A 22,913-nucleotide genomic window follows, 5' to 3' on the forward strand; every position below is an offset into this window, starting at 1 on the left:
TGAATAAAATGTTTTCTCTTGTATCAGCCGCGATTGATTGGTTTCTGTTCCTGGTATGAAAACGTCTGAAAGTTCAAAGTATTTTTTAATCTCCACCCCTCTTCAATCTCTACTTCAGTGGTGTGAAACATAAAGCCCGGGGGGCAGAATCGGCCCAGCAAAGACTGAAGAAGGACATAAACTTTGGGTTTTGAACTATATTTTGCAGGTTTTACAGTCTGTTTGTTTGGGGGGTTTACTACAATACTACAAAATATTTCATCGACAATCATTAACAGGTTTCGGTGAGCTCCCAGAAACTTTTCTGTAATTTTACTTTTAAGCCCAAAGACTCGTGCTGACAGATTTCTTTATCTTGTAGCAAAACTGAGTGGTATGCATTTCTTTTCTTTTTTTTCTTCCTTATATTAAGATATCGCGGGAATTAAATGTGCAGTTAAACTTCTTTGCATTCCCAGACAGAGAAGCTTCACTGGTCTGGGCCATTTAAAGCCCAAACCAGGCCCGTGATGTAAAACGAGTTTGACATCCCTGCTCTGTGTGGAGGTTTTGTGTATTTCCACTGTATTGTGTGAAATGGAAAAATGATAAAATTCTACTTATTTTCTCAGACTGACCACTGCTTTTTGTTTTCTTTTAAATGGGGCGAGAGTCTTTCCCTTCCAGCTCGGGTCCAGGCTTTTAGCTACGGCTCGGGTGAACACTCTCGTTCTCTGCTTTAATTAGTGCCTCAGGTTGTGGCGGCCTCATTGTGAAAAAGCTCCTGCTATGCAGGGTGCGGCGTATGGACGACCACAAGAGCCACACACATGGAAATAAAGAATTCTGTAAATAGTGAATTTACAAATGCATAATTTATTGTACAATTTATTTAAGCACAGAATTCTTTATTTCCATGTGTGCGGCTCTTGTGGTCCTCCATAGCAGTGTGCCCGAGTCGCATCTACTCCTTGGACTTTACTGACCAGCGAGTTGACACGATTATCACTCCCATCTTCTATATACAGTCTGTTTCAGGAGGCTGTCATTTAATCATGAGCCTGCTTTACACTGTGCTGTTTTGGGTGAGGACTGTAGTTTAACTTGTTCATGTTCTGGTTTTACAAGATGATCACATCTGTTCATACATTTATTAAATCTTCATATAGTTTTTCCTTCTGCTGGAGAATGACCCAGATGTGACCTCATGTCTTCTCATTCAGTGTTTCCCCCCCCCCCCAAAGCTGGCTCTGCCCCTTCACCATGTTTCTCCAGAAACATGGCTCCTCCTCAGTAATCCTCTCAAAGAAGGAGCAGTTACAATCACCAGATGTTTGCAAAGTTCAAACATGTCAATGAACTGAAAATCTGACGTCACGCCGAGCAGTATTGATGTGTGACGTCATAGCCGATCGGTACCGAGCATCAGCTGTGAGTCAGTCAGCAGGAGAGCTTCACCTGCAGTGTCTCCGTCTCTTTAAAGGGGGACTGGGCGGGTCACATGCCGGCTCCGGTGTCCCCTCCTCCGTGTCTTACCGGAGTCTGAGTGTATGTGAGCGTGGGTCCATGCGCGCGCGCGTGTGTGTTGTTGATGTTGTAAACCGGATCCCGGCCTCGCTCCGCGTCCTCTCCGTGTCCCGGTGTGTATATAAAGACTCGGAGGATGTCCGCCCGCTGAGCTCCAGGGACGAGATGCTGCCGCTCGGACTGATGCTGCTCCTGCTGCCGGCCGCCGCCGCCGACCTGCCCGGGACGGGCGCTCCGCCGCTCCGGGGGCCGGGGCTCGGCTTCTCTCCACCGGTCCCCGCCTCTCCCTCCGCCCCGCCGCTCCTCCTCCCGCAGCCCGGGGCGGAATACGGGGCGCCCGGCGTCGCCTTGGCCCGGTCCGCTGCAGAGGAGCCGACCGGCACCGGAAAGGAGGAAGACGCAGGGGAGCATGATCATCATCACGGCGGCGGGTACCGGGTGGTCCAGTGGGAGTGGAGCTACGTCCAGACCCCGTACATCATCGCCATCTGGCTACTGGTGGCCAGCGTGGCCAAGATCTGTAAGTGTGTGTGTGTTTGTGTGTGTTTGTTTCCCAGCACCAGTACACAGACTGGAACTTCACTGGTCTCCTTACTGCAGCTGGAACCAGACTGGAAGTTTATTAATGAGAGTCAGGGAATGGCTGCAGCCACTGCCGGAATCACCTGCTGCGGAGCCACGGGCCACAAAGTTCCTGCTGGGCCCCCCGAACCCACCCCATTTTTGATATAGTAAACACTGATGTCTAAATCATTGGTGATGTTTCTAACCCTGATTATTGTCAGCTACCAAAATAATAATAATAATTTTAAAAAATGGTAGAGAAAAGCAAAAGTAAATGATATTTTTTTTTTGTTTGATTGTTACCAGGGTTTTTAGAACAACTTTAAAAGAAGAATTAGGCTCATTACTGATGGTGACTTTGAGCTGATGGCTTAATTCATTAAATGGTTGAAAAAATAAGTAACAAATATTTTCTTTTTTAAAACGAAGACACTTATAACTGCCAATAATTGTAATATTTTACTAATAATATTAACCAACAAGTGACCACGCTATTTTAGCAGTATGCCCCAGTGGGGTCTCCTACTCAGCTTGGGATAATTTCCTTCTTTTATAGTTTTCTCTGATAATGAACACTTTTGTAATCGACAAAACAAGAGTTTAAAATATTTTCTGAGTTTGAAAGTAATGATTGGAGTTTTAGATAAGGAGGAAGAACTAACTGCTGGTTTTAGCCTCACAGTTCTCCCATGAAATCTTTATCAGTCACTGTACATGCTGAACAACTCGATAAAAGACCAAGTTTAATCAAATGGCATCTGTACAAACTAAAATAACTGAGCTTTTTAAGATTTTGGTTGCATATGAAATGTTCTTCTTCTGTGTACATTTTTAATAAAGGTTGGATTTCTAAGTAATATTACAGAAACCCAAAGGAAATCGTCAAACCTGAGGCCTTCCATACAGCGCCTTCTTTTCATGTTAATTAATCCAGTGTTGAACAACTTTTATTTATATCTATCTGATTATTTCTGATTATTCGCTTAGTTTAAAAATGAGCCACCCAGACAGAAGACAGAAATAAAACTAATCTTCACATGATAAACAAGTTGTCGAAGTAATAAAACACATTTAGTTTCTTGGGGATTAGATTAGACGATAAATGGAGGTCATAAAAAGAAGCGAGATCAGAAAACTGAGATATCACCAAGTTCAAAATAAGAAAATCATATTTAGTGAATAAAACATGAACAGAATCAGTCATTATATTGTTTTCATAAAAAGAAATTAAGACTCCAGATAAATGAGGCCACAACAATAAATCAGTGCTGTACAACATAATATTAAGTATAACATTTATTATTATCAGTAGTATTGGTGGTATTTGTTGGTTTTGCATCACTGTAAATGTTCAAATTTAACAGTTTTTAACATTGACAGCACGTTTCAGCTATTGATGTCTGTTTCTGGACATAAATTTTTATCTGACTCTTCTACGTAATGACTCGTAGCAATCACTTCACGGTTGGTTAAACTGTGTAATATGAGGGGTAGGTGTACCGAAGCTGTTGCTTCGACCTGCACCCTTTCTGTCTGAAATATGGCTGGTTTTGTTTTGTTATGATTAGATAGCAAAAGTGACACCAGCTGTTACTTCAGTCATTAAGACTAACAAATGTATTTATGAAGATACTAAGATTACCTTCACCAATTCTGTTCTCAGCAGCTTGGTACCTAAAAAGCACTTTTAAGAGAACTGAAGAAGAAAACTCCCAAAATAAAAAAAAAACTAAACAGACATAATGTTGGACATCCAGCTGGCAGAGCTGTTAAAATGAGCACCTTCTCATCATGTGCTGATCTGTGTTCTCTACAGTGTGCAAAAATAAGAGGATTGTGGTTGGCATATACCACAAGAGGACTCCCACTGCTGCCTAAATACACTTCAAAGAGTTTCAAAGCCCAATATTAAAGTGAGTGCTTCTTTTCTCCACAACAGAGTAGTTTAGTTGGCGAAACCTGAACCTGTGGGGCAAGTAGCTTACTACCCGCTCAATATCAGCTGCATCCTGTTGAACCGGTGCTACCCCAGCACCTCAGCATCTTGTTAGAGCCCACTTTCAGCTGGAAAGGGTCCCACTGACAGGGAGCAACACGCACAGGAGTAGATGAAAGAAGAGCGTAGAGGAATGATCCTTAATCTTTGGGTTTCTTGAGGTCCCGGGTCCATATCCCGGAGGAGACCCCAGTTTCCCCAAGATGTCTCCATCTTGACACAACTGAAGGAGTCCCTGTAGGTAGAGTAAGAGGTCGCTTATGTGGCGTGTGTGCTTGGATGAGTGGGTTGATGAGTCTGTTCATCAGCCAAGAACTGGCCACGTCTGCTAAACATTAATAGTAATGAACAATAAACTTTATGTAGTATTAAAATGTGAAAAGAACAAAGAAACCTTTGAACCTCGATCCTCGAAAGCTTCAGTGTTTCAGAACGTTTCAGAGCAGCAGGACTTTAACTGACACACACACATTCTCGTTTTGATATCTTAGTGAGGACATCTAATTGACATAACACTTACCCTAGCCGCTTACAATAACTCTGACCTTAACCTTCGAAATGAATGCCTAAACCTAAGCATAACCTAATTGTAACCCTGACACTAAAACCACGTTTTGAATCTCAGAAATGCCTTCAAACTCGTGAGGACAGACTGTTGGTCCCCATAAGTATAGTAAGGTTCCAATTTTTGGTCCTCACAAAGACGTCTGAACAGGTACACACACACACACAGCCATGTTTCCATGACTCTCATTCACTTCCTGGAGACAATCTCGAACATTAAATGCTGCATTCACCTTAAAAATTTGACGCTTTCGTCCCTGTTAAAATGACTCGTCCCCATAGCATGATTGCACATTTAAGTCCCCACAACATGAGGAATACCTGTTGACATAAATACTTCCCAAGCTGCTGGTGAGTCACTGCACTGCAAGACAATAATACGCACATGCTATACATACTGCTTACTAATGTGGTAATGTTAGTGACACACACATGCGTGCACACAGACACACACTGTGGCTCTGTTCTAGCTGGCTGCACACATTCAGATCATTTAGACATAAATCAGCAGGTCTGGTGATCTCTTGCGTGTTCTTCCTGTTGTTAAAGCCGAACACAAGCATCTACTGTTAAATTCCCCGTTTCCTGTCACTGTGAGATTCTTCCAGGCTCACAGAGCGCCACGGGTGGGTTAATCCGACACTGAAGACGGTCTCAGACAAATGTGCTCTTTCCTGGTGTCTTTTAACATTCTTAAAGCTAAAACTTTTAAGCTTTTGATCTTCAAAAGTCAAACCTCCATAACAGATATATAAACTTTAGGCTCAGTCATTTCTTTAAGAGACTGTTCACTATCATTTAGGAGTTAATAGACCATTTTGGGGACTATTTTCTGCAGTGGATGAATCAGTGTTTGTTGCTCTAGATTTTATTTGGCAGAGGGGCGATTCATGTTGCAGTGAGTCAGAATAAACCACCGTATGTGTGTAGCTTGATGGTGATGAAGCCTCAGCGATGTCTGTGAAGGTTCTCAGTCATCCAGGTCATCGTAGTCTAAGGAGCTTGGAAAGAAAAGCTGGACCTAACCTAAAGAAGTCCAGACGCTTTTCTTTCCAAGCTCCTTAGACAAGCCTCAGGGATGAGTTTTAATGGTGGAGCTCTGCAGCTCTGAGGAATCAGACTCAGACGCTGTCAGTCTCTGTTTTCAGAGCTGCTTTGGATGTGTGGTGTATAAATGGCCATGTCTGGACGTCATGTTGAGCAGCTGAATGTTCTCAGTGTTTTTTGTCCTCGCTGTGCGTCTGGTGTGTAGGTGGTCCGGCTGTGTGTGTGTGTGTGTGTGTGTGTGTGTGTGTGTGTGTGTGTGTGTGTGTGTGTGTGTGTGTGTGTGTGTGTACTACTGTACAAAGCAAATATTAAACATGCTTCTCTTGAAACAAGCAATGAAGCGTCAAGCACCAAAATCTAGGATTTTATTTCAGACTGATGTTGATCAGACAACGAGCTCTTTCTTTACTCAACATTTATGGGCTGCATTGTTATTTTATTACATTTTATTTGTTAATTATAGTTTATTAAATGTGTTCATTGAATGCACAGCAGTTAGTTTATTGAGCATAGCATATAAAAAATATGACCACGGTCATCGTTTGTTAAGTCCTGATATAAAGCTTCAAAATGAGTGTTTTCCCAGTTGGTGTATTGGAGTTTGAAACCCGGGCAGATCCGACTGAGAAATCGAGAGTAACTTCACTCGTATCCAATCATACTTCTAACTAATAATAATCAGAAAAGCGCTCGCTGGAGTCATAGCTCACAGAGGCAGTAGAATAACGTTTCCCTTAAACTTCTACACACTCACACGTCTTTCTTTGCAACCAGAGAAGTCGTCTGCTGTTGGCTATTAAAAAGTTTAAGCCTTTAATGTAAAGTGTATCATGAGAATTTGAGTTTTTGATACTTTTACATCATTTGTGTGTCTTTCCCCCAAAAAACAAAATAAATTGCAATAAAAAATGGTACAAATTAAAACTCGTACAGTATATGCAAACAAATAGTTATGGAAGCCCGTTTCCGCCACTAAAAAAAAAAAAAAATGGATCCATAACTCAAAATTTCGAGTTATTTTCTCAAAATTCGAGTTACTTTCTCGAAATTTTGACATATTAACTCGAAATTTCGATTTATTAACTCAAAATTTTGAGAAAAGTAACTCGAAATTTCGAGTTAGCACTGCCAATCAGTAATCTACGTGAATGACGTCATTTCCTCGTTACCCGGAAGCTGAAGCCCTCAGCTACAAATGCTACAGCTAAGCTACCGGTATTACATCCAGTCGTGAATGCACAGATTGCTGAGTGTTTTCAGCCTGGCTTCACAAATGATGAAATCCCCGTGTTATTAGCTGAATCACATGGTGTTACTATCAGCAAACGTACTCGCCAAAGCGCCAGTTTGTTGGGATCCGTTTTTGAGTGCGCGTTCCTCTGCGCCATATGCTTCCGGGTAACAAGAAAGCGACCTCATTCACTTATATTTTTGATTGGCAGAGCTAACTCGAAATTTTGAGAAAAATAACTCGAAATTTCGAGTTATGGATACTAGCTGTTTTGTTTTTATTTAGTGGCGGAAACGGGCTTCCATAAATAGTTAATTAAATTGTCAGAAAGTTTAATTTAACACTCTGTTTGACAAACTAAGTAATTATTTCATGGTTCAGGTTTTAAAGTGTTAAGACACAAACCCAGAAGCTCAAAGATCGACAGACGTTATCTTATGATGTTGGTTAGAAAAATTAGAAAAGTTCTGCAACGCTCTTTACAGTGAGCTGAAGGACTGTATCGCTCCTCTTGTTGTGCCTCCTCTGCTATCTGTTATCCAGAGCACAGAGTTGTGTACGAGTACACCATGTAACTGAACTGCTTTCTGTAAGAGCGTCACACACATATCCGTTCATATATGTGAGTCAGGCAGAAAGCTCATTCACACATGAAATTTAAAGTTTTGTTCATGTTTTGTTATTTTATTCTAGTTAAAAGCTGCAAACAGCTGATGCTCCATGTGTGTATGTGGAGAATTCAGTGTGAGGATGACCCAGCGCTGTTATCCATGGTCACGGAGAACACGGCGCATTGATCCCGATGACCAGCTTAAGTAAAATGCAGAGTTACCCTGTTTAAAAAGACTTATTTCAGTTGGAAAAGTTCAGTATCAAAGTCTGCAGAATGTTCAGGAAGCACGATGATGATGATGATGATGATGATGATGATGATGATGATGATGCAGTTGAAGGTTCTGGGTTCGTCTGACTTGTAGGATCAGTTGTAGTTCTACTTCATTCTGCTTCAGCTGATCAAATTATGTCGACTGAAATGATAACGAGGAAGTCAGAGGCTCCTCTGACTCCCAGTTTGTCTGGATGGTGATCCAGCCCTGGCTGATGGAGCAGAGCCTTCTGATTGGTGTAAATGAATCATCATGGAAACAGACGCACACAGTATGTTCGTTCAGGCTTTGATGTTTTTTCCCTGTGTCCTGATTTATGAGGAGCATCACCAGCGTGTGTGTGTGTGTGTGTGTCTTGTTGTGACTCACCGCAGGCCTTGATGGATTCCTAACTGCATGTCCAAGGCTACAATGGCAGCGCTGATTTTTGTTTATGTGTTTCATCAAATGCAAAAATATCAACAATTCAGAGAGCAAATAATTGCTTCCTCACATCTCGGCACACGTGCGACACATGTCCGTGTTCACACCTGCAGACCTGACTAAAATGAAGCACGAGTCAGGAGCTGCAGAGTCAGATGTTTGTGGAGCCAAGCAGGTGGAGAAAAATAGAGCTGACATAGGATTTAGTAGCAGAAGGAACAAAGAGGAGCTGTTGCAGGAAACAGAAGGTAGAGAAGGTAAATTAAGAAAAGCAGATAAATAATTAAACTTAACGAAGTCATGCAAACTTTTTCATGCCTTGTTTTGTAATCGGTGCATCTTGTCCTGCAGTGTTCCACTTCTCCCAGCGCTTCACCACCGTGGTCCCAGAGAGCTGCATGCTGATTCTGCTGGGTCTGGTCCTGGGCGGGGTCGTCCTCATAGCCAATAAGAAGCAGCTATACCAGCTAGAGCCCAGCCTCTTCTTCCTCTTCCTGCTGCCGACCATCGTGGGTGATGCCGGATACTTCATGCCGGCCAGGCTCTTCTTCGACAACCTGGGAGCCATCCTGACATACGCTGTGGTGGGAACGCTGTGGAACGCCTTCTGCACTGGGTTCTCCCTGTACGCTGCCAAACTGCTGGGGTTCATAGGTCAGTGCTGTGGGTGCAGGGGTCATAGGTCACAGGTGTGCATCTGCAGTCCTGCATAGCCCCACCTCTGTGTAAATTTATAGTCTGCCCTCAATCCGAGCTCTTTACAGCAATCAGTTTGTTGTTCTCTGAGTTTAGTCTTTAAGGCAGCGCCTCTTTCCAGGAAACAGAAATAACTTGTGAATAAATTTGAGTTAAATGTGCCAGCGAACAGCATTTGTTCAGGACAAACACACAGCAGTAAATTTACAGTACATTAAGTGCCTCTAAAGGAGATTCATGGTGCTCATTTCCACCTTTATTGTTATTTTCTGGACTCAGTGAGAGCAGCTTTCCGTAATCCAAATTTCAACATAGTCCTTATTTATGTTGTCATGTTGGGCTTCGGTGTGTCCCTCCGGTCCATCCTCTGTCTGAAACGAGCCGCTGTACCTCCTCTTCCTTTAACTCTTCGTTTCTCACAGGTTTTTTTAGACGTGTGCTGACCTCATTACTTACTTTGGTCATGTATATCATGGTCGTGGTTATGCTTCCTACTCTTGAGCACGATTTATATATGACAGCGAATAAACGAACACATATCACCTCTCCTTCCCCACAGAAGCTCACCTGCCTCCGTCTCCTCCTCTGTCACACCAGCCCCCTGCATGTTCTCTCTGAGGTCTTCCTCTTTCACTCTTGCTGCTATCCTTTTGTCACAAATCACCCCCGACACTCATCTCCACCCACTCCACCCTACCTGCACTCTCTTCTGAACTCTCTGTTGTCTTCACTGGTTTGTGATAGATTTCGTAATCATTGCAAACACAGTACTGACAGAGTTCGCCGACCATCTGAGAACCAGTGGCGCAGAATAATTTCCTTTAAAATGTTAAAGTTGCTTCGTTTAAAACTGGAAACTTCCTGTTATTGTTGTGTTGTCCCGTCTCTTCATATTTCCCGCGTGTCCCTGCAGATGAGCACGTGCAGGCCGAAATGTTGGACTTCCTGCTGTTCGGCGCCTTGATCTCAGCCGTCGACCCCGTGGCGGTGCTGGCCGTGTTCGAGGAGGTTCACGTCAATGAAACGCTCTTCATCATCGTGTTTGGAGAGTCACTGGTCAACGACGCCGTCACCGTGGTGAGAACCACACACAGTCCGTCAGGCACAAGGGACGGGGGATGGAAAGTGGCACGCACACATGCGTCAATAACAATCACCAGCTGGTTATTGTTACTGATGGTGTTAAAATTGTAACTTATCACCCAATCCTGAAAGACTCCAATAATAATACAAGTTTTTATATCATGATTATATCACCAGAAACTCTGATACATGTGTAAACTTATTTTCTGTATGTATGTGTTTTTCTTTCTTTTTAGTCTGTGAAATCTCTGCTGACACATTTGCAAAACAGTTCTTGATATCAAAGGTCATATTTTCTAACTTAAATTACAATAAAAAATAAACAACACACACGTGCATCTCCACACAGTATTTTCCTGTTCAAAACACATCTTAAAATTGAGCACAATTGAGCAAACAGACGTACGTCCCCACAGTAGGTGTAAAACCAGCACAGAAACACATGATATGTTAAGGCAGAGCTGCACACACACACACATACGCTCTCACACATGCCTCATCATGTCAGGTGTGTTGCTGTGGCAACAGAGCGGCTTACAAGGTCAACAATGACTAGCACACAAGGACGCACTGTGGGCCGTGTTTGTGCGAACATATCGTTTCCTTCATACTTCACTTGTTGCATTTGTATGAAGTGATGGTGGCAGTGAAAGGTCGAGTGTGGGTGCTGGTGCCGGTCTGAGCGGCAGCAGGTCCGCTGATTTACGATGTTACTCCACATCAAGAGAGACAGAGAAGAGACAGAATCTGGTGAATCGGAGCAGCAGAGCTGCGTGATGAACACGGACCAGGACAGAAGAGCAGAACCTTCACATTTTCTCACATTTACTGTTTGAGAAAGCTGAGATTAATCAGTTGTGAGGAGATTAACACTGCAACTGTCTAATCCTCAGCAGCACTCCGAATCTGAGCTAATCCCACCAAGAAATGGAAAAATCCAAAGTGTGGGAGCACTGCAGCCATGACCTGCAAGCACAGGACGAAGGAAGGAGTTCATTTTCTCAGGCTGGCCGCTCACTACTGCTGCTCAATCGCTTCACATCACAGTTATTACTGTTCAGGCTCAGCTGAGTGCTGCATGCTTCCCCGAAGCCGCACGCCATAATTTACTGTTGTCACGCAGCACATTAAGGTCCTGTAAACAGTAAGAATGCCTGGAATTCCTGCTGTGAAATGATTATTTGTGGGTATAAAGTGGAGATTCATACTGTGTGAATCAGCTTAGAGAGCAGAGGACATGAAATCAGTGTTTGAAAAGCAGGGAGGGGGTTTCCACTGCAGGACAATAAAAAAGAAAGCAATATAACCCAGTGAAGTGAGCTGATATCCAGCTGGTTATCACTAGTGTTGGGCAGTACGTTCAAAAATGCACCGTACAGAGGTGACCTGGCAGTGAACAGAACAGCAACAACATGTTTCTTCATCTTGATTGTATTAGAGTTTAAATCACAGAAACTGCAGCACAGACTTCTTGAGAGGTTTCCCAAAGGGAAGCCGCAGAAAATGAAGCTGCAATAATTGGGAGCAGATTTTTTGCAGCACGTGCCCCACCTGACACAACCTTCCCACGGGGCTGACACTCGGAGTGCAGCAGCCTGTGACCCCTGAGGCTGCTCTGTGTCACCTCCTGCTTTCAAATCTGGAATCTTTTGCGTGTGAAGCAATACGTGTGAACCTCCACACTGCTGAGACACTGAGTATATTAAAAACTTAATTAAGTTGAGGTGAGGCTGAGCAGAGAACCGCCGGCTGAGGCTGCCAGTCCTTAAATGTGAACAAAATCTATACAGGTGAGATACAAAAAACAACAAAACAAAATAATTAGCTATAAATGGAAACCGTTTGTTGGGGGAATGACTCTTTTTGAAGTCAGCCTCAAGTGGCCACTCAAGGAACTACAGTTTTTATCACCTCATGATGGCTTCATTTATCAGCCCCGGGGTCAAAGGTTGCTGCCTGGTCATACATGATGACCTCTGTTAGCCTGTGAGCGCTCCAGCTCCAAATAACAAAAAAAGAATGAGGCTCCACCTTGTGGTGCTATTAAGCACCTGCACTTTAACTGATTTTCCCGAGACGCAGATCACTAAACATTAGACCGTCCGTGGGCTCAGACCTCCAAACACCTACAGTCTAAACCTGTCTGTGTTCTGCAGGTTTTATATAAAGTCTACATTTCCTTTGTGGAAGTGGGAGCAGAGAATGTGCAGACAGCAGATTACTTCAAAGGAGTCGGTGAGTCCACAGAAAGGATCAAACTTTGACTTAAACCTGAGTCCTGTGACTTACGTCCTCCTCCTCTCCTGCAGCCTCCTTCCTCATCGTCAGTATCGGGGGGACTATGGTGGGTCTGATCTTTGCCGTCATCTTGGGCTTCATCACTCGCTTCACCAAGAAAGTCCGGATCATCGAGCCGCTCCTCGTCTTCCTGATGGTCTACTTGGCCTACCTGACCGCCGAGCTCTTCTCCCTGTCCGCCATCCTGTCGTAAGTCCATCCTCTATAAATCAGAACTACCAGTGTACAACAGATGGAGCGGGTTCTGGGTCTAAGGTGTCGCAAATCTGCATTCTTTCTGATCATCAGCAGATGGCGACTTCTCTGGTTGCAAAAACAAAAACATTTCCATCCATCTTTTGTATCAACTCTGGTCTGATTTTAAGTTTTACAGCATGTCTCACTTTGTCTTTTTGTCACATCTCAGCATGACCTTTTGTGGCATCGGGGCCAACAAATATGTGGAGGCCAACATTTCCCAGAAGTCTCGAACCACGGTGAAGTACACCATGAAGACTCTGGCCAGCATCGCAGAGACCATCATCTTCATCTTCCTGGGCATCTCAGCTGTGGACAAGTCAAAGTGGGCCTGGGACACGGGCCTGGTGTCCTGCACCCTCGTCTTCATCTTAATTTTCAGAGCTGTCGGTCAGTCGGTTTCCATCGTGTCTTAAAATAGTTCAGCATCTTACTAGGATATGTTTCAGAGTGCGAGGAGACGGCGGCTTCACAGAAAAGCAGAAAAATACGGAGCATCTGCTCGATGATCGCTGATGGAATAAACCAGCTTTGTCCTTTTCTGTTTGCTTTTCCTGCGGTGACCTTTTGCATGGCTGATCTTTAACTGAGCACGCTCAAATGTCACACTCGTATCAGACAGAGAAAAACCTCCTTTTTAACCTTTAAGGCTTTTCCCACTCCTGCTCCACCTCTCCCTGCTGAAAGGAGGCGCGCAGAATTTAAATTGAATCCAGAAAATATGTCGAATCTTCTCCACCCTTAAATTAAGATATTTCATGCAGCACAAAGGTGAAACTGTCGTCCTTTCTTCTCCAGGTGTGGTTGGTCAGACCTGGGTCCTGAACCGCTTCCGCCTCGTGCCACTGGAGAAGATTGACCAGGTGGTGATGTCATATGGCGGCCTTCGAGGAGCAGTGGCGTTCGCCCTGGTGGTACTGCTAGACGGCGAGCAAGTCAAAGCCAAGGATTACTTCGTCGCAACGACGATCGTGGTCGTCTTCTTCACCGTCATGTTTCAGGTAGGAATGACGGCGTTCAGCGCCCTCCCTGAAAGACAGACGAGCAAACGAGTGAGGTCAGGTGACCCACGCCGTGACTTTTACACAGATTAAATTTAGTTTGACACCAGTGAGTTACACTATTCTGCACAGATGGGAGCAGGGGCGTGGCTAAAGGGCGACCTGAGGTTGCCCTGCTCCCCTCCCCCCTTAAATTTGACCGATTAGCGTCTGTTCGCTTCAGCCATTTTTCTGTTTTTCTCACTAACTGGCTGCTGACTGACTGAAATTTGACTCACTTGTTGATCTGTGTCAGACCTGGAATCTGTCACAAGTTAAGTGTTTTAAAAAAAACAGAAACGAGTTTGTCGATGTTATAAAGTGGCCTTTAATTTCACATTCAGTGGTGAAATTATCGAGGAAATTGGAGGAAAGTCGGACTCGGCTGATACCTTATTTCTTACGTGGATTTTTTGGAAGTTTTAGTGAAACAGACTTTAGCAGCAGGTCCAACCATCCCTGTCCTTCATGCTGCACTCAGTGTGCTTCGAAGCCTCTGCAGATAACAAACAGGAATTGTTTTTGGGTTCCAAAAAAACCCATTTAAGGCCTTCTCACCATCATTATAAGTCACCCAACGGAGTCAACTGCAAAGCAACCAATCAAAATGAGGACCCAGCATTAACTGTGTCTGCTTCAGGCTGTTAGGAGGACTCACAGATTCATCCTTCCATCATCTTAGATGTTAATCACACATGCATGTGTTTGATATCATCTTAATTTAGATAGAATAAGCATTTCCAGCTAAAAGGATCCCCTGGAATCAGAAGCAGCCAACTGAGTTAGCGTCTGTTTAGTCTATTCTGTTCTATTCTAAACACTAAATCTAAAGAGTATACTTTGGTGTAAGTCATGAGTTGACGTTGAGGCTGAAGGACCTTTGATTCCCATCATGAATCACGGACCTCAGCAGACGGTGGTGATTCCCACAAATGTCTTCTGTTAATGAGTTACCGTCTGAGTGCAACAGATGATGGTTTATCACTTAGATAATAACGAAAACGTGACTTAGACGTGGATAACGCTGACTCATCTCTGGATTATGACCAAATCACTTCTCAAGTTCATGAGCTGTTTTAGAGAAACAGTAGAAGAAACTGGAACACTGCTTCAGAGGCTGTGAGTCTTCTGGGGGGCTGAGACATGAGGCAGGGCTACATTGCACCAGTTTTAGCTCCACTGTAATGTCGTAGAATCAGTGCTTATACTTATATAGAGTGAATGGGTTAAATCCAGAGAGGAATTTCCCCACAGGGATCAATAAAGTATAGTAAGTAAGTAAGTAAGTAAAATTTTATTTATATAGCACATTTCTAGATAGAGATCACAAAGTGCTTTACAAGATATAACAGATTAAAAAGACAAAATACAAACAAAGTTAGCAAAAGGCAGTTTTAAAAAGATGTGTTTTTAGCTGTTTTTTAAAAGTAATCAATGAATCAGCGGATCGTAAGTCCTGAGGAAGGGAATTCCACAGTCTGGCGGCCACAGTAGCAAAAGCTCTATCACCCCTAGTTTTCAGTCTCGTATACTGAATGACAAGTAGGCCCTGACTACTCGACCTCAGAGACCTACTAGGGGCATAGGGCTGTAAAAGTTCAATAATATATGGTGGTGCTTGTTGTTGAAGAGCCTTGAAAGTTAAAACCAAAATCTTAAACTGGACTCTAAATTCAACAGGAAGCCAATGTAACTGCATGAGCAACGGTGTTATATGTGAAAATTTAGAAGCTTTCGTCAAAAGTCTTGCTGCAGCATTCTGAACGATCTGCAGACGCTCCAAAGAACCTTTATTTAAACAAGTAAACAGGGAATTGCAATAGTCCAGTCGTGAAGAGATAAAAGCATGAATAACAATCTCCAGTTCGGTATAGGATATAATAGAGCTCAATTTAGAAATATTTCTTAAATGATAAAAGCAAGACCGAACAAGAGATTTAACATGACTATCTAACGTAAGAGCAGGATCAAGGATAATCCCTAAGTTCCTGACAGATGGTTTTACAAACGTTGAAAGAGGACCAAGAGCATTTATTATACTGGGTATATGTCTATCTGGGGCACATAAGAGGACTTCGGTATACATTAAATTCATCTAATATGTACAAAAAGAAGCACCAGAAGGCAAAAACACTGCTACAAGGCTCAGGAATATTTAGAAAAGCAAAAGAAAATTCCACTAAATCTTCCATCACAGGAGAATCCAGTGCTGGTAAATCCACCTTTAATGGATTCAGACACGTGTACAGCGAAGATAGATGGCTCTGTTTTGGTGGGTTTGCTGCCACCTCGATGGTAAATGTCTCTTTGAGATTAAAATGCTAGACTGGAAGTGCCATCACGACTTTAGCAATAGAGAAGGTCCTGGGGGAGGTGTCCACATACTTTTGACCAGAAGCTCTCTGAGACTCTTCTCTCGTCATCAGGGTCTGACCATCAAACCGCTGGTGAAGTGGCTCAAAGTTCCTCGTGCCACCAACAGGAAGCCTACCATCAACGAGGAGATCCACGAGAGGGTGACTTCTTTTTCTTCCCCCTTTCCTCTTCTTCTTCACCTTCTTCACCGTCGCCCTTCTCATTAATGTTTTGTCTCCAGGCCTTCGACCACATTCTGACTGCGGTGGAGGACATCGCAGGACTGCAGGGATATCACCACTGGAGAGACAAGTGAGTGTCCCCGACATCACTGCAATGTTACAGCAACATCAGAGGAAGCTGCAGAGACAAAGTGTTTCATACCTGTCGCCCTGTCTGAGCTCAGGTGGGAGCAGTTTGACAAGAACTACCTGAGTAAGCTGCTGCTGAGGAAGTCCGTCTACAGGAAGAGTGAACTGTGGGAGGCTTATCAGAAGATCAACATCAGAGACGCCATCAGCGTCATCGACCAGGTCGGAAAAACCATCCAAGCATTACTAACATTAAGTGTAAAGAAGGAAAGCAGCCAGCAAGTCCTTCACTGTCACATCGAGAGAGTTTTAAAGCGTGTCAGCTTTACATCTATCGTAGTTTTATATCAATAACATGTATGAAAGTCAGTTATGGCTTTTGGTTTTGCCAACACTGAAAACTTTCAGAAAATGAAAATGAAAGGGACCAGATTCATAAAGAGAACCACACACGTGCCCGTAAACGACGAGGTATAATCCCTCTCTGCTGACAGTGACTTGCATATTTCATGGACCGATGAGCGATGACGTCCCGTCTCTGTCAGTTCCTCTGAAAGCCACCAGGTGGAGAACTAAACCAAGAATTAGAGCCAGTAGGCTTCAGTGTGAAGCTGACAGAGGTTTGCTGTGTGTAGGAGGAAGACGACACTTTAGAAACATTCAAAATATGACAGAGACTCGTCGATCCCTGAGCATCAGTTCGTACAAATCCAGACGCATTAAGAAAACAGCATCATTTGTTTTTACTTTGAAAATATAATTTGAAAATATTTAGAAAATGATTTTTTTTCTATGAACTTTTATTTCATTCAGGAATGTTATCTTTCATTGTATTATTTTATTTAGCTTTTACTTATTGACACACTATATTTTGTATTATTCTGTTTTATTTCATTCTGCTCTACTTGCTTTTTTATAAAAAAATTTTCCTGTTCTAGTTTAACGCTGTGATTAACAGAGAGGACGGTGCTTGAGAGAGGTGAAGAAGAGAGTGCAGGCAGGGTGGAGTGGGTGGAGACGAGTGTCAGAGTTGAGTTGTGACAGAAGACAGCAGCAAGTGTGAAAGCGAAGGTTTACAGGATGGCAGTGAGACCTGCTGTGATGTGTGGTTTGGAGATGGAGGCCGAGCTGGACCAGGATTATAAATGAGTACATCAGAGACAGAGGCAGAGCAGGGAGAGCGATATATAAGGAGGATGGAGATGGAGCTAACAGGCAGGAGGAAAAGAGGAAGACTTCAGAGGAGGAGGATGTGCAGAGCGTGGGTGTGACAGAAGAGGATGCTGGGAATGTGTGACATGGAGGCAGATGATCTGCTGTGGTGACCCCTGAAGGAACCAGCTGAAAGAAGAAGAAGAATAACTACACTGACCTCTCTGACAAAAGAGTTTCCCACCTTTGGAGATAAATTGCCTGTGAAAAGACATGAAATCGTCTCTTTTATGGCTTTGAAAATTTTCCAGTTTTAAGGTCCTTCCTTTAAATTCTGTCTCAGTGTTCTCAGACTGAGCTGGCTCTGATTTTGGACTTGTTGGCGTCTCCTTTCACGACTGTGAACTTTCCTGGTCAGCAGAGTGAAACACAAACAGTCTGACCCGCACCTGCACAAGCTGAGCGTTTTAATAAATCAGCCTGAAACACAGTGAGGGGCCTCCAGGCTAACGCTCAGTCCCCCCGTGAGGCCGACATTAGAGTCAGAGCAGAGGTGAGTTTTATTTATCAGCCCACCAGCTGAGACGAGGAAAACCCCTGGACCAGATTTATGAGGAAAACAGGAACGTTTCATGAAGCAGAACGCTGCTTCACATCGAGACAGCCTTTTTATTATATGACGATCCATCATATGTTTTTAGGAGAGCACAAAAATCTCCACCGCTAAAAATCCATACGCAGCATTTAAAAATTCAGTAACTTTATCATTTTTCCTACAGAAAACTTCTTAGAAACCAGGTCAGCATTTCTGGAAACAGACTTTTAGTTTGATGGATAAACAGCACAACAGGTGGGAATATCCACTCTGGGTCTACCCTGGAGCTTCCTCCCAGTGGGACATGCTTGGAATTCCTCAGGTGGCTCCTGTTAATTTGACTTCAGGGTGAAATGTCCCTTTGCCTGTCAGAAAACCACAAAAATGTTTACAATAACATTAACTGTGGGTTGTAACAAATGAGGAGGGTCTCAGATTGAATACTGTTTATGACTGACTGAGTGCTGGGGCCTCTGGTGGTCATTAAAGGAACTGCAAGTTTTGGTGCTTCGCTGTTGGTTTCATTTGATTTTGTGGAGGTCACCGCTTCGTTTGAACCACCAAACTGTACCACCAGGTGATTTGCAAGTAGTGCACCTGCAGTAAGACATGTTTTGAAGAGTGTGTGTGTGTGTGTGTGTGTGTGTGTGTGTAGGGTGGGAACGTCCTGACCTCAGCCAGACTGTCTCTGCCCTCGATGGCCAGCAGAGCCTCGTTCCCCGAAGTCACCAACGTCACAAACTATCTGTGAGTCACATGACTGCAAAATCTGCCCTGCCGGACTCATAAAAGTTTCAGGTTTCACCCTGTGCCCTTTGATAAGTGAATTATCAAACTCTTTGTGAGCTTTTCAGTTCTGACTGGCCTGAATGCTCGCTGATGTTTGTCTGTTCCAGACGTGAGAACGGCAGCGGTGTGTGTCTGGACCTCCAGGTCATCGATAACATTCCTGGAGCCAAAGTGGAGGAGGACATGGAGACGCACCATGTCCTCGCTGGAAACCTGTACAAACCCAGGAGACGGGTAAGTTTTTCCCTTCTTGGAGCCCCAAGGTTTCTTAAAGTTGTGGAGATTGTGTTGGAGGGCACTCAAGATGTTTCAGGGTCTTTAAAGTCATTATTGAGATCTTTAAAGAAGATCAGGACAGGGGAGCAGGTCTCACTGGGAAATGAAATGTGTTTGAGTGCGTGAGGCTGAGGCTGGTGTCCTCTGTGTTCAGTATCAGTCCCACTACAGTCGTCACTTCATGCCACTGGGGGAGCAGGAGCGCCAGGACCGGGAGGTGTTTCAGAGGAACATGAGGAGCCGCATGGAGACCTTCAAATCCACCCGATACAAACGCCACAAGAAGGAACGCAGCCTGAAAAAGGTGAGACGCATCAGTCACCGAAACAAGCTTTAACCAAAGTCCAGAGAAAACATAAAGTTCTGCTTAGTGCACCAGACGCCAGTTTTTTAGGAACAGCTTTTAGACTGTTCCAGGATTTAGTCGGTCCCAGGGTCCTCGGTCTTTCTTGTTAAACAGAATGATTGTGATGCTGAAATAACAGCTGTCATTACAGACTGGTTTTTGCGGTTGTCTAGTTTGGTTGGGATTTTTTTTTCACCTTTAATGAACCAGGAAGTGAAATGCTTGAGATTAAGAATCACTTTTCTGAGCATGCTCTGAACAATGTATTTTTTTTTAAATCAAGAGAAAACCCATGACCTGCTCTGTTTGGACTGAATGGATCTGGAACGATCAGATGACTCCTGATGATGATGATGATGGAGGAAAATACAGTACAGTAGATGTACTTCATAAAGTGTTTCTACTTCTACATCTACTGTACTGTAGCTGGAAAATGTTTCCTTTGGTGTCACAGCAAAATTTTTATGCGTAAAGATTATGAAGACAAACAGTGTCATTGTGTTGTGAAATGAGTGAGTCTCATTGTGCACTGATCGGTTATGGTAAATGGCCTGTATTTGTATAGCGCTTTACACATCCAGTCATCCACACACACATTCACACACTGGTGATGGCAGCTACGTTGTAGCCACAGCCACCCTGGGGCGCACTGACAGAGGCGAGGCTGCCGAACACTGGCGCCACCGGGCCCTCTGACCACCACCAGTAGGCAACTGGTGAAGCGTCTTGCCCAAGGACACAACGACCGAGAACCATAACCTTCCGATTACAAGGCGAACTCCCAACTCTTGAGCCACGATCACCCCATCAGTTGTTTAAAGCTTGGCTTTGCTCTGCTCTCACTGGGCTTGTTTTGGGACTTAAAGTGCACATCATGCAGTACCTGCATCTGTTCTCACCGTTGCTCCAAATCGAGCATTTTTATTGGGTGTATATCTTCTGTAAGCTCAGTAAAGTCCTGCTAGTTTCCAGCTCAGGTCCATAATATCACAGAGAGGCTGACGGATCAGCTGGATGGCGAAATTTCTCTGTTTGTGTCGTGTGGGCGAAGCTGATTATGGAGGTGCGAGTTATTCATTCAGCTTTATTTATGCAGGCATGATGCAGCGGACTACCTGTGCGGAAAGCTCAGTAAACAGAAAGAACCAGACGGACAGAAAATGACTGGATTATTTCTTAAAAACAAAGAAAGAAAAAGACATTCTGGAGTGAACCTGTTTTCACAAAGAATCCCATTTTACCACTAACAGCCCTCTAAATGACACGGTGCGGTCCGCAGATTACTATGGACACGTGGTGGATCGGTCGTTGGACGGGTCCAAGGAAATCTATATTTTAGACTTTTGTAAACGTTTCATACTGAGTGACGCAGCTGGAAGATGAAAGAGAGAGACAACGTTTAAAGGTTTTAAAGAGATTTTGAGTCTTAAACTTGTGGGGACGGGCACTTTGTCCCCACAAGTATAGTAGCAATCCAATTTTCTGTCCTCACAAAGATGTCTAAACGTGCACATGGATCCCTGCGTCAGTCTGTTTAACTGTAACATGACATTTGAGACTGTGAAACGGTTGGTGGATTACAGCGCAGAGGCTTTTACCGCTGTCTGTCACGAAGGACTGCTGATTGAAGGCCGGCTGCTTCCTGTTGTGGCTCACTGCGTTTGCTCTCTCCCCTTTCAACAGCGGCGAGGATCCGACGTCAAGGAGGACGGCAGCGATAAACCCAGACGTAACGTCAGCTGGCAGGACAAAGGTAACGCAAATAAAGAGAGCGCGCTGCAGCCTCAGCGGGCTCTTTCTACTTACCAACGCATCCACACATCTGCTCTGAACGTCTAAGGAAAGATTCCTCTGCCATCAGAGAGGATTTTAATGTCTCCACCTATCAGCAGACGTGATTCTCTGTCTTTGTGTTCAGATCCGGTGGTTGTTCCCGTGGAGACGGAGGACAAAGCTGAACATTCAGATCCAGAGAAAGACGAAGACGTCGGGATCACCTTCATAGCTCGGAAGGCCGAGACGCCAAAGCAGCGACCCAAATCGGGTAAAACGTCACTGTGTCACTCAAAAACTCAGTGGACCTCAAACTCTCTTGTGTGTGTGAATCTGGATGTAATAAGTGAGGAGTGGAGTGGCAGACAGAGGGACACAGTAAGCTCATAATGTAGCAACTTATTAATCCGAAGGAAGACATGCTTTAAAGCAGGGGTGGGCAACTCCAGGCCTCAAGGGCCGGTGTCCTGCAGGTTTTAGATCTCACCCTGGGTTAACACAACTGAATCAAATGATTATTTCATTACCAGGACATTACAAGACATGTTGAGGAGGTCATTTAGACATTTAAATCAGCTGTGTTGGACCAAGGACACATCTAAAACCTGCAGGACAGCGGCCCTTGGACCATAAATTACAAAATTAAAATCATGTTGCATTCACAAAATGAACTGAACAGGCAAATAAAGCTGTGAAGTGATCAGGAAGTGTTTACTGAGCTAACAGATTAAGTGAGTTTTAGGGACATGTTCTCATAGACTTTAACTGAGCCAGACTTCTTGTAGAAAACAGAGGGGTCGCCCCCTGCTGGCTGCTAGGAAGACTGCAGATTTTGGGCACTTCAGTCTTGGCTTTACTTATTGGATCCAGAAGCTACATCCATCTTTGATTTGCAGTCCCTGAGGTGAACGTCTGATTAAAGTCACATGACTAACTAAAAGCAGAATCAGAATCTCCTCCTTTTCTTAGGGTGTGAACCTTTAAGTCTTTCAAGCCTCGCTGCTCAGTAACTATCCCCCTGTTGTGTCTCATCCTTCAGTGCCAGCAGCTCTGGAAGGGTGTCAAATTCCGCTACTACCACCACCACCACCTGCACCGCCCTCACCACCACCCGCACCCTCCTCACCAACCAGTGAGGACAGTCATTTGCCGTGGAAAGGCAGTCTGGGCTCGCCTCCCCCCTGCGTGTCTTTGGAGGCCACAAAGATCATCCCAGTGGACCTCCAGCAGGCCTGGAACCAGAGCATCTCCTCTCTGGAGAGCATCTCTTCCCCACCGGCCCCTGCTGAGCCCATCCACCCACGGGTGAGCGCCCTCTCCAGGCTGGGTGGACCCCGCCCAGCTTCCTACACGCCACCCGGCAGCGCAGCGGGCAGCACTTTCTCCATCGGACCTCAGGTGTCTCAGGGCTCGTTCCTCTTCCCAGACAAGAAGAAGGAGGAGGAGGAAGAAGAAGAGGACGTGGAAGGGGGAGTGGCTGCGGAGATGCAGCCGCTCATGTCTTCCCTGAAGCCCCCCGGGCCATTGCCGCCTCCACCTCCGCCACCTAGCTCCGCCCCTGGCTCTGGGAGGAGGAGGACCCCCTGTGTGTACCTGAGGAGCCTGGTGACATCGCCCCCTCCTGAGCCTCACAGCAGAGGCCCCACCCAACTGTAACAGCAGATGCCAGATCAGTGGAACATCAGCCACCTGCAGAGCAGGGCTGGACTCCACCAATCAGCAGCTTCAGGATACTCACAGACAT

The 22,913-nt window shown here is 44.5% G+C and overlaps 1 protein-coding gene across 1 annotated transcript; it reads left to right on the forward strand.

Annotated features, from left to right (window-relative positions):
- The first annotated feature begins 1,671 nt into the window (after positions 1-1,671).
- On the forward strand, positions 1,672-22,825 carry slc9a5 (solute carrier family 9 member A5). Its single transcript, XM_085351308.1, has 16 exons — positions 1,672-2,026; positions 8,570-8,872; positions 9,828-9,991; positions 12,154-12,232; positions 12,307-12,484; positions 12,702-12,922; positions 13,331-13,533; positions 15,999-16,088; positions 16,169-16,239; positions 16,334-16,460; positions 18,641-18,732; positions 18,882-19,008; positions 19,205-19,354; positions 21,080-21,149; positions 21,315-21,440; positions 22,209-22,825. The coding sequence occupies exons 1-16, from the start codon at positions 1,672-1,674 to the stop codon at positions 22,823-22,825; spliced, it is 2,973 nt and encodes a 990-aa protein (XP_085207434.1).
- The last annotated feature ends 88 nt before the right edge of the window (positions 22,826-22,913 follow it).

Source organism: Diplotaxodon limnothrissa, linkage group LG1 (genome assembly GCF_057381915.1).
Source record: "Diplotaxodon limnothrissa isolate DT_005_m linkage group LG1, D_limnothrissa_male_GT1.1, whole genome shotgun sequence".
In the NCBI taxonomy this organism is placed as follows: domain Eukaryota; kingdom Metazoa; phylum Chordata; class Actinopteri; order Cichliformes; family Cichlidae; genus Diplotaxodon; species Diplotaxodon limnothrissa.

Bases quoted from the DNA above. Each gene is read 5' to 3' on its own strand.
- slc9a5 (XM_085351308.1), top strand. From the start codon at position 1,672: ATGCTGCCGCTCGGACTGATGCTGCTCCTGCTGCCGGCCGCCGCCGCC. The intron at 2,027-8,569 runs GTAAGTGTGTGT...CTTGTCCTGCAG, and splicing joins GGCCAGCGTGGCCAAGATCT to TGTTCCACTTCTCCCAGCGC. The intron at 8,873-9,827 runs GTCAGTGCTGTG...GTGTCCCTGCAG, and splicing joins CAAACTGCTGGGGTTCATAG to ATGAGCACGTGCAGGCCGAA.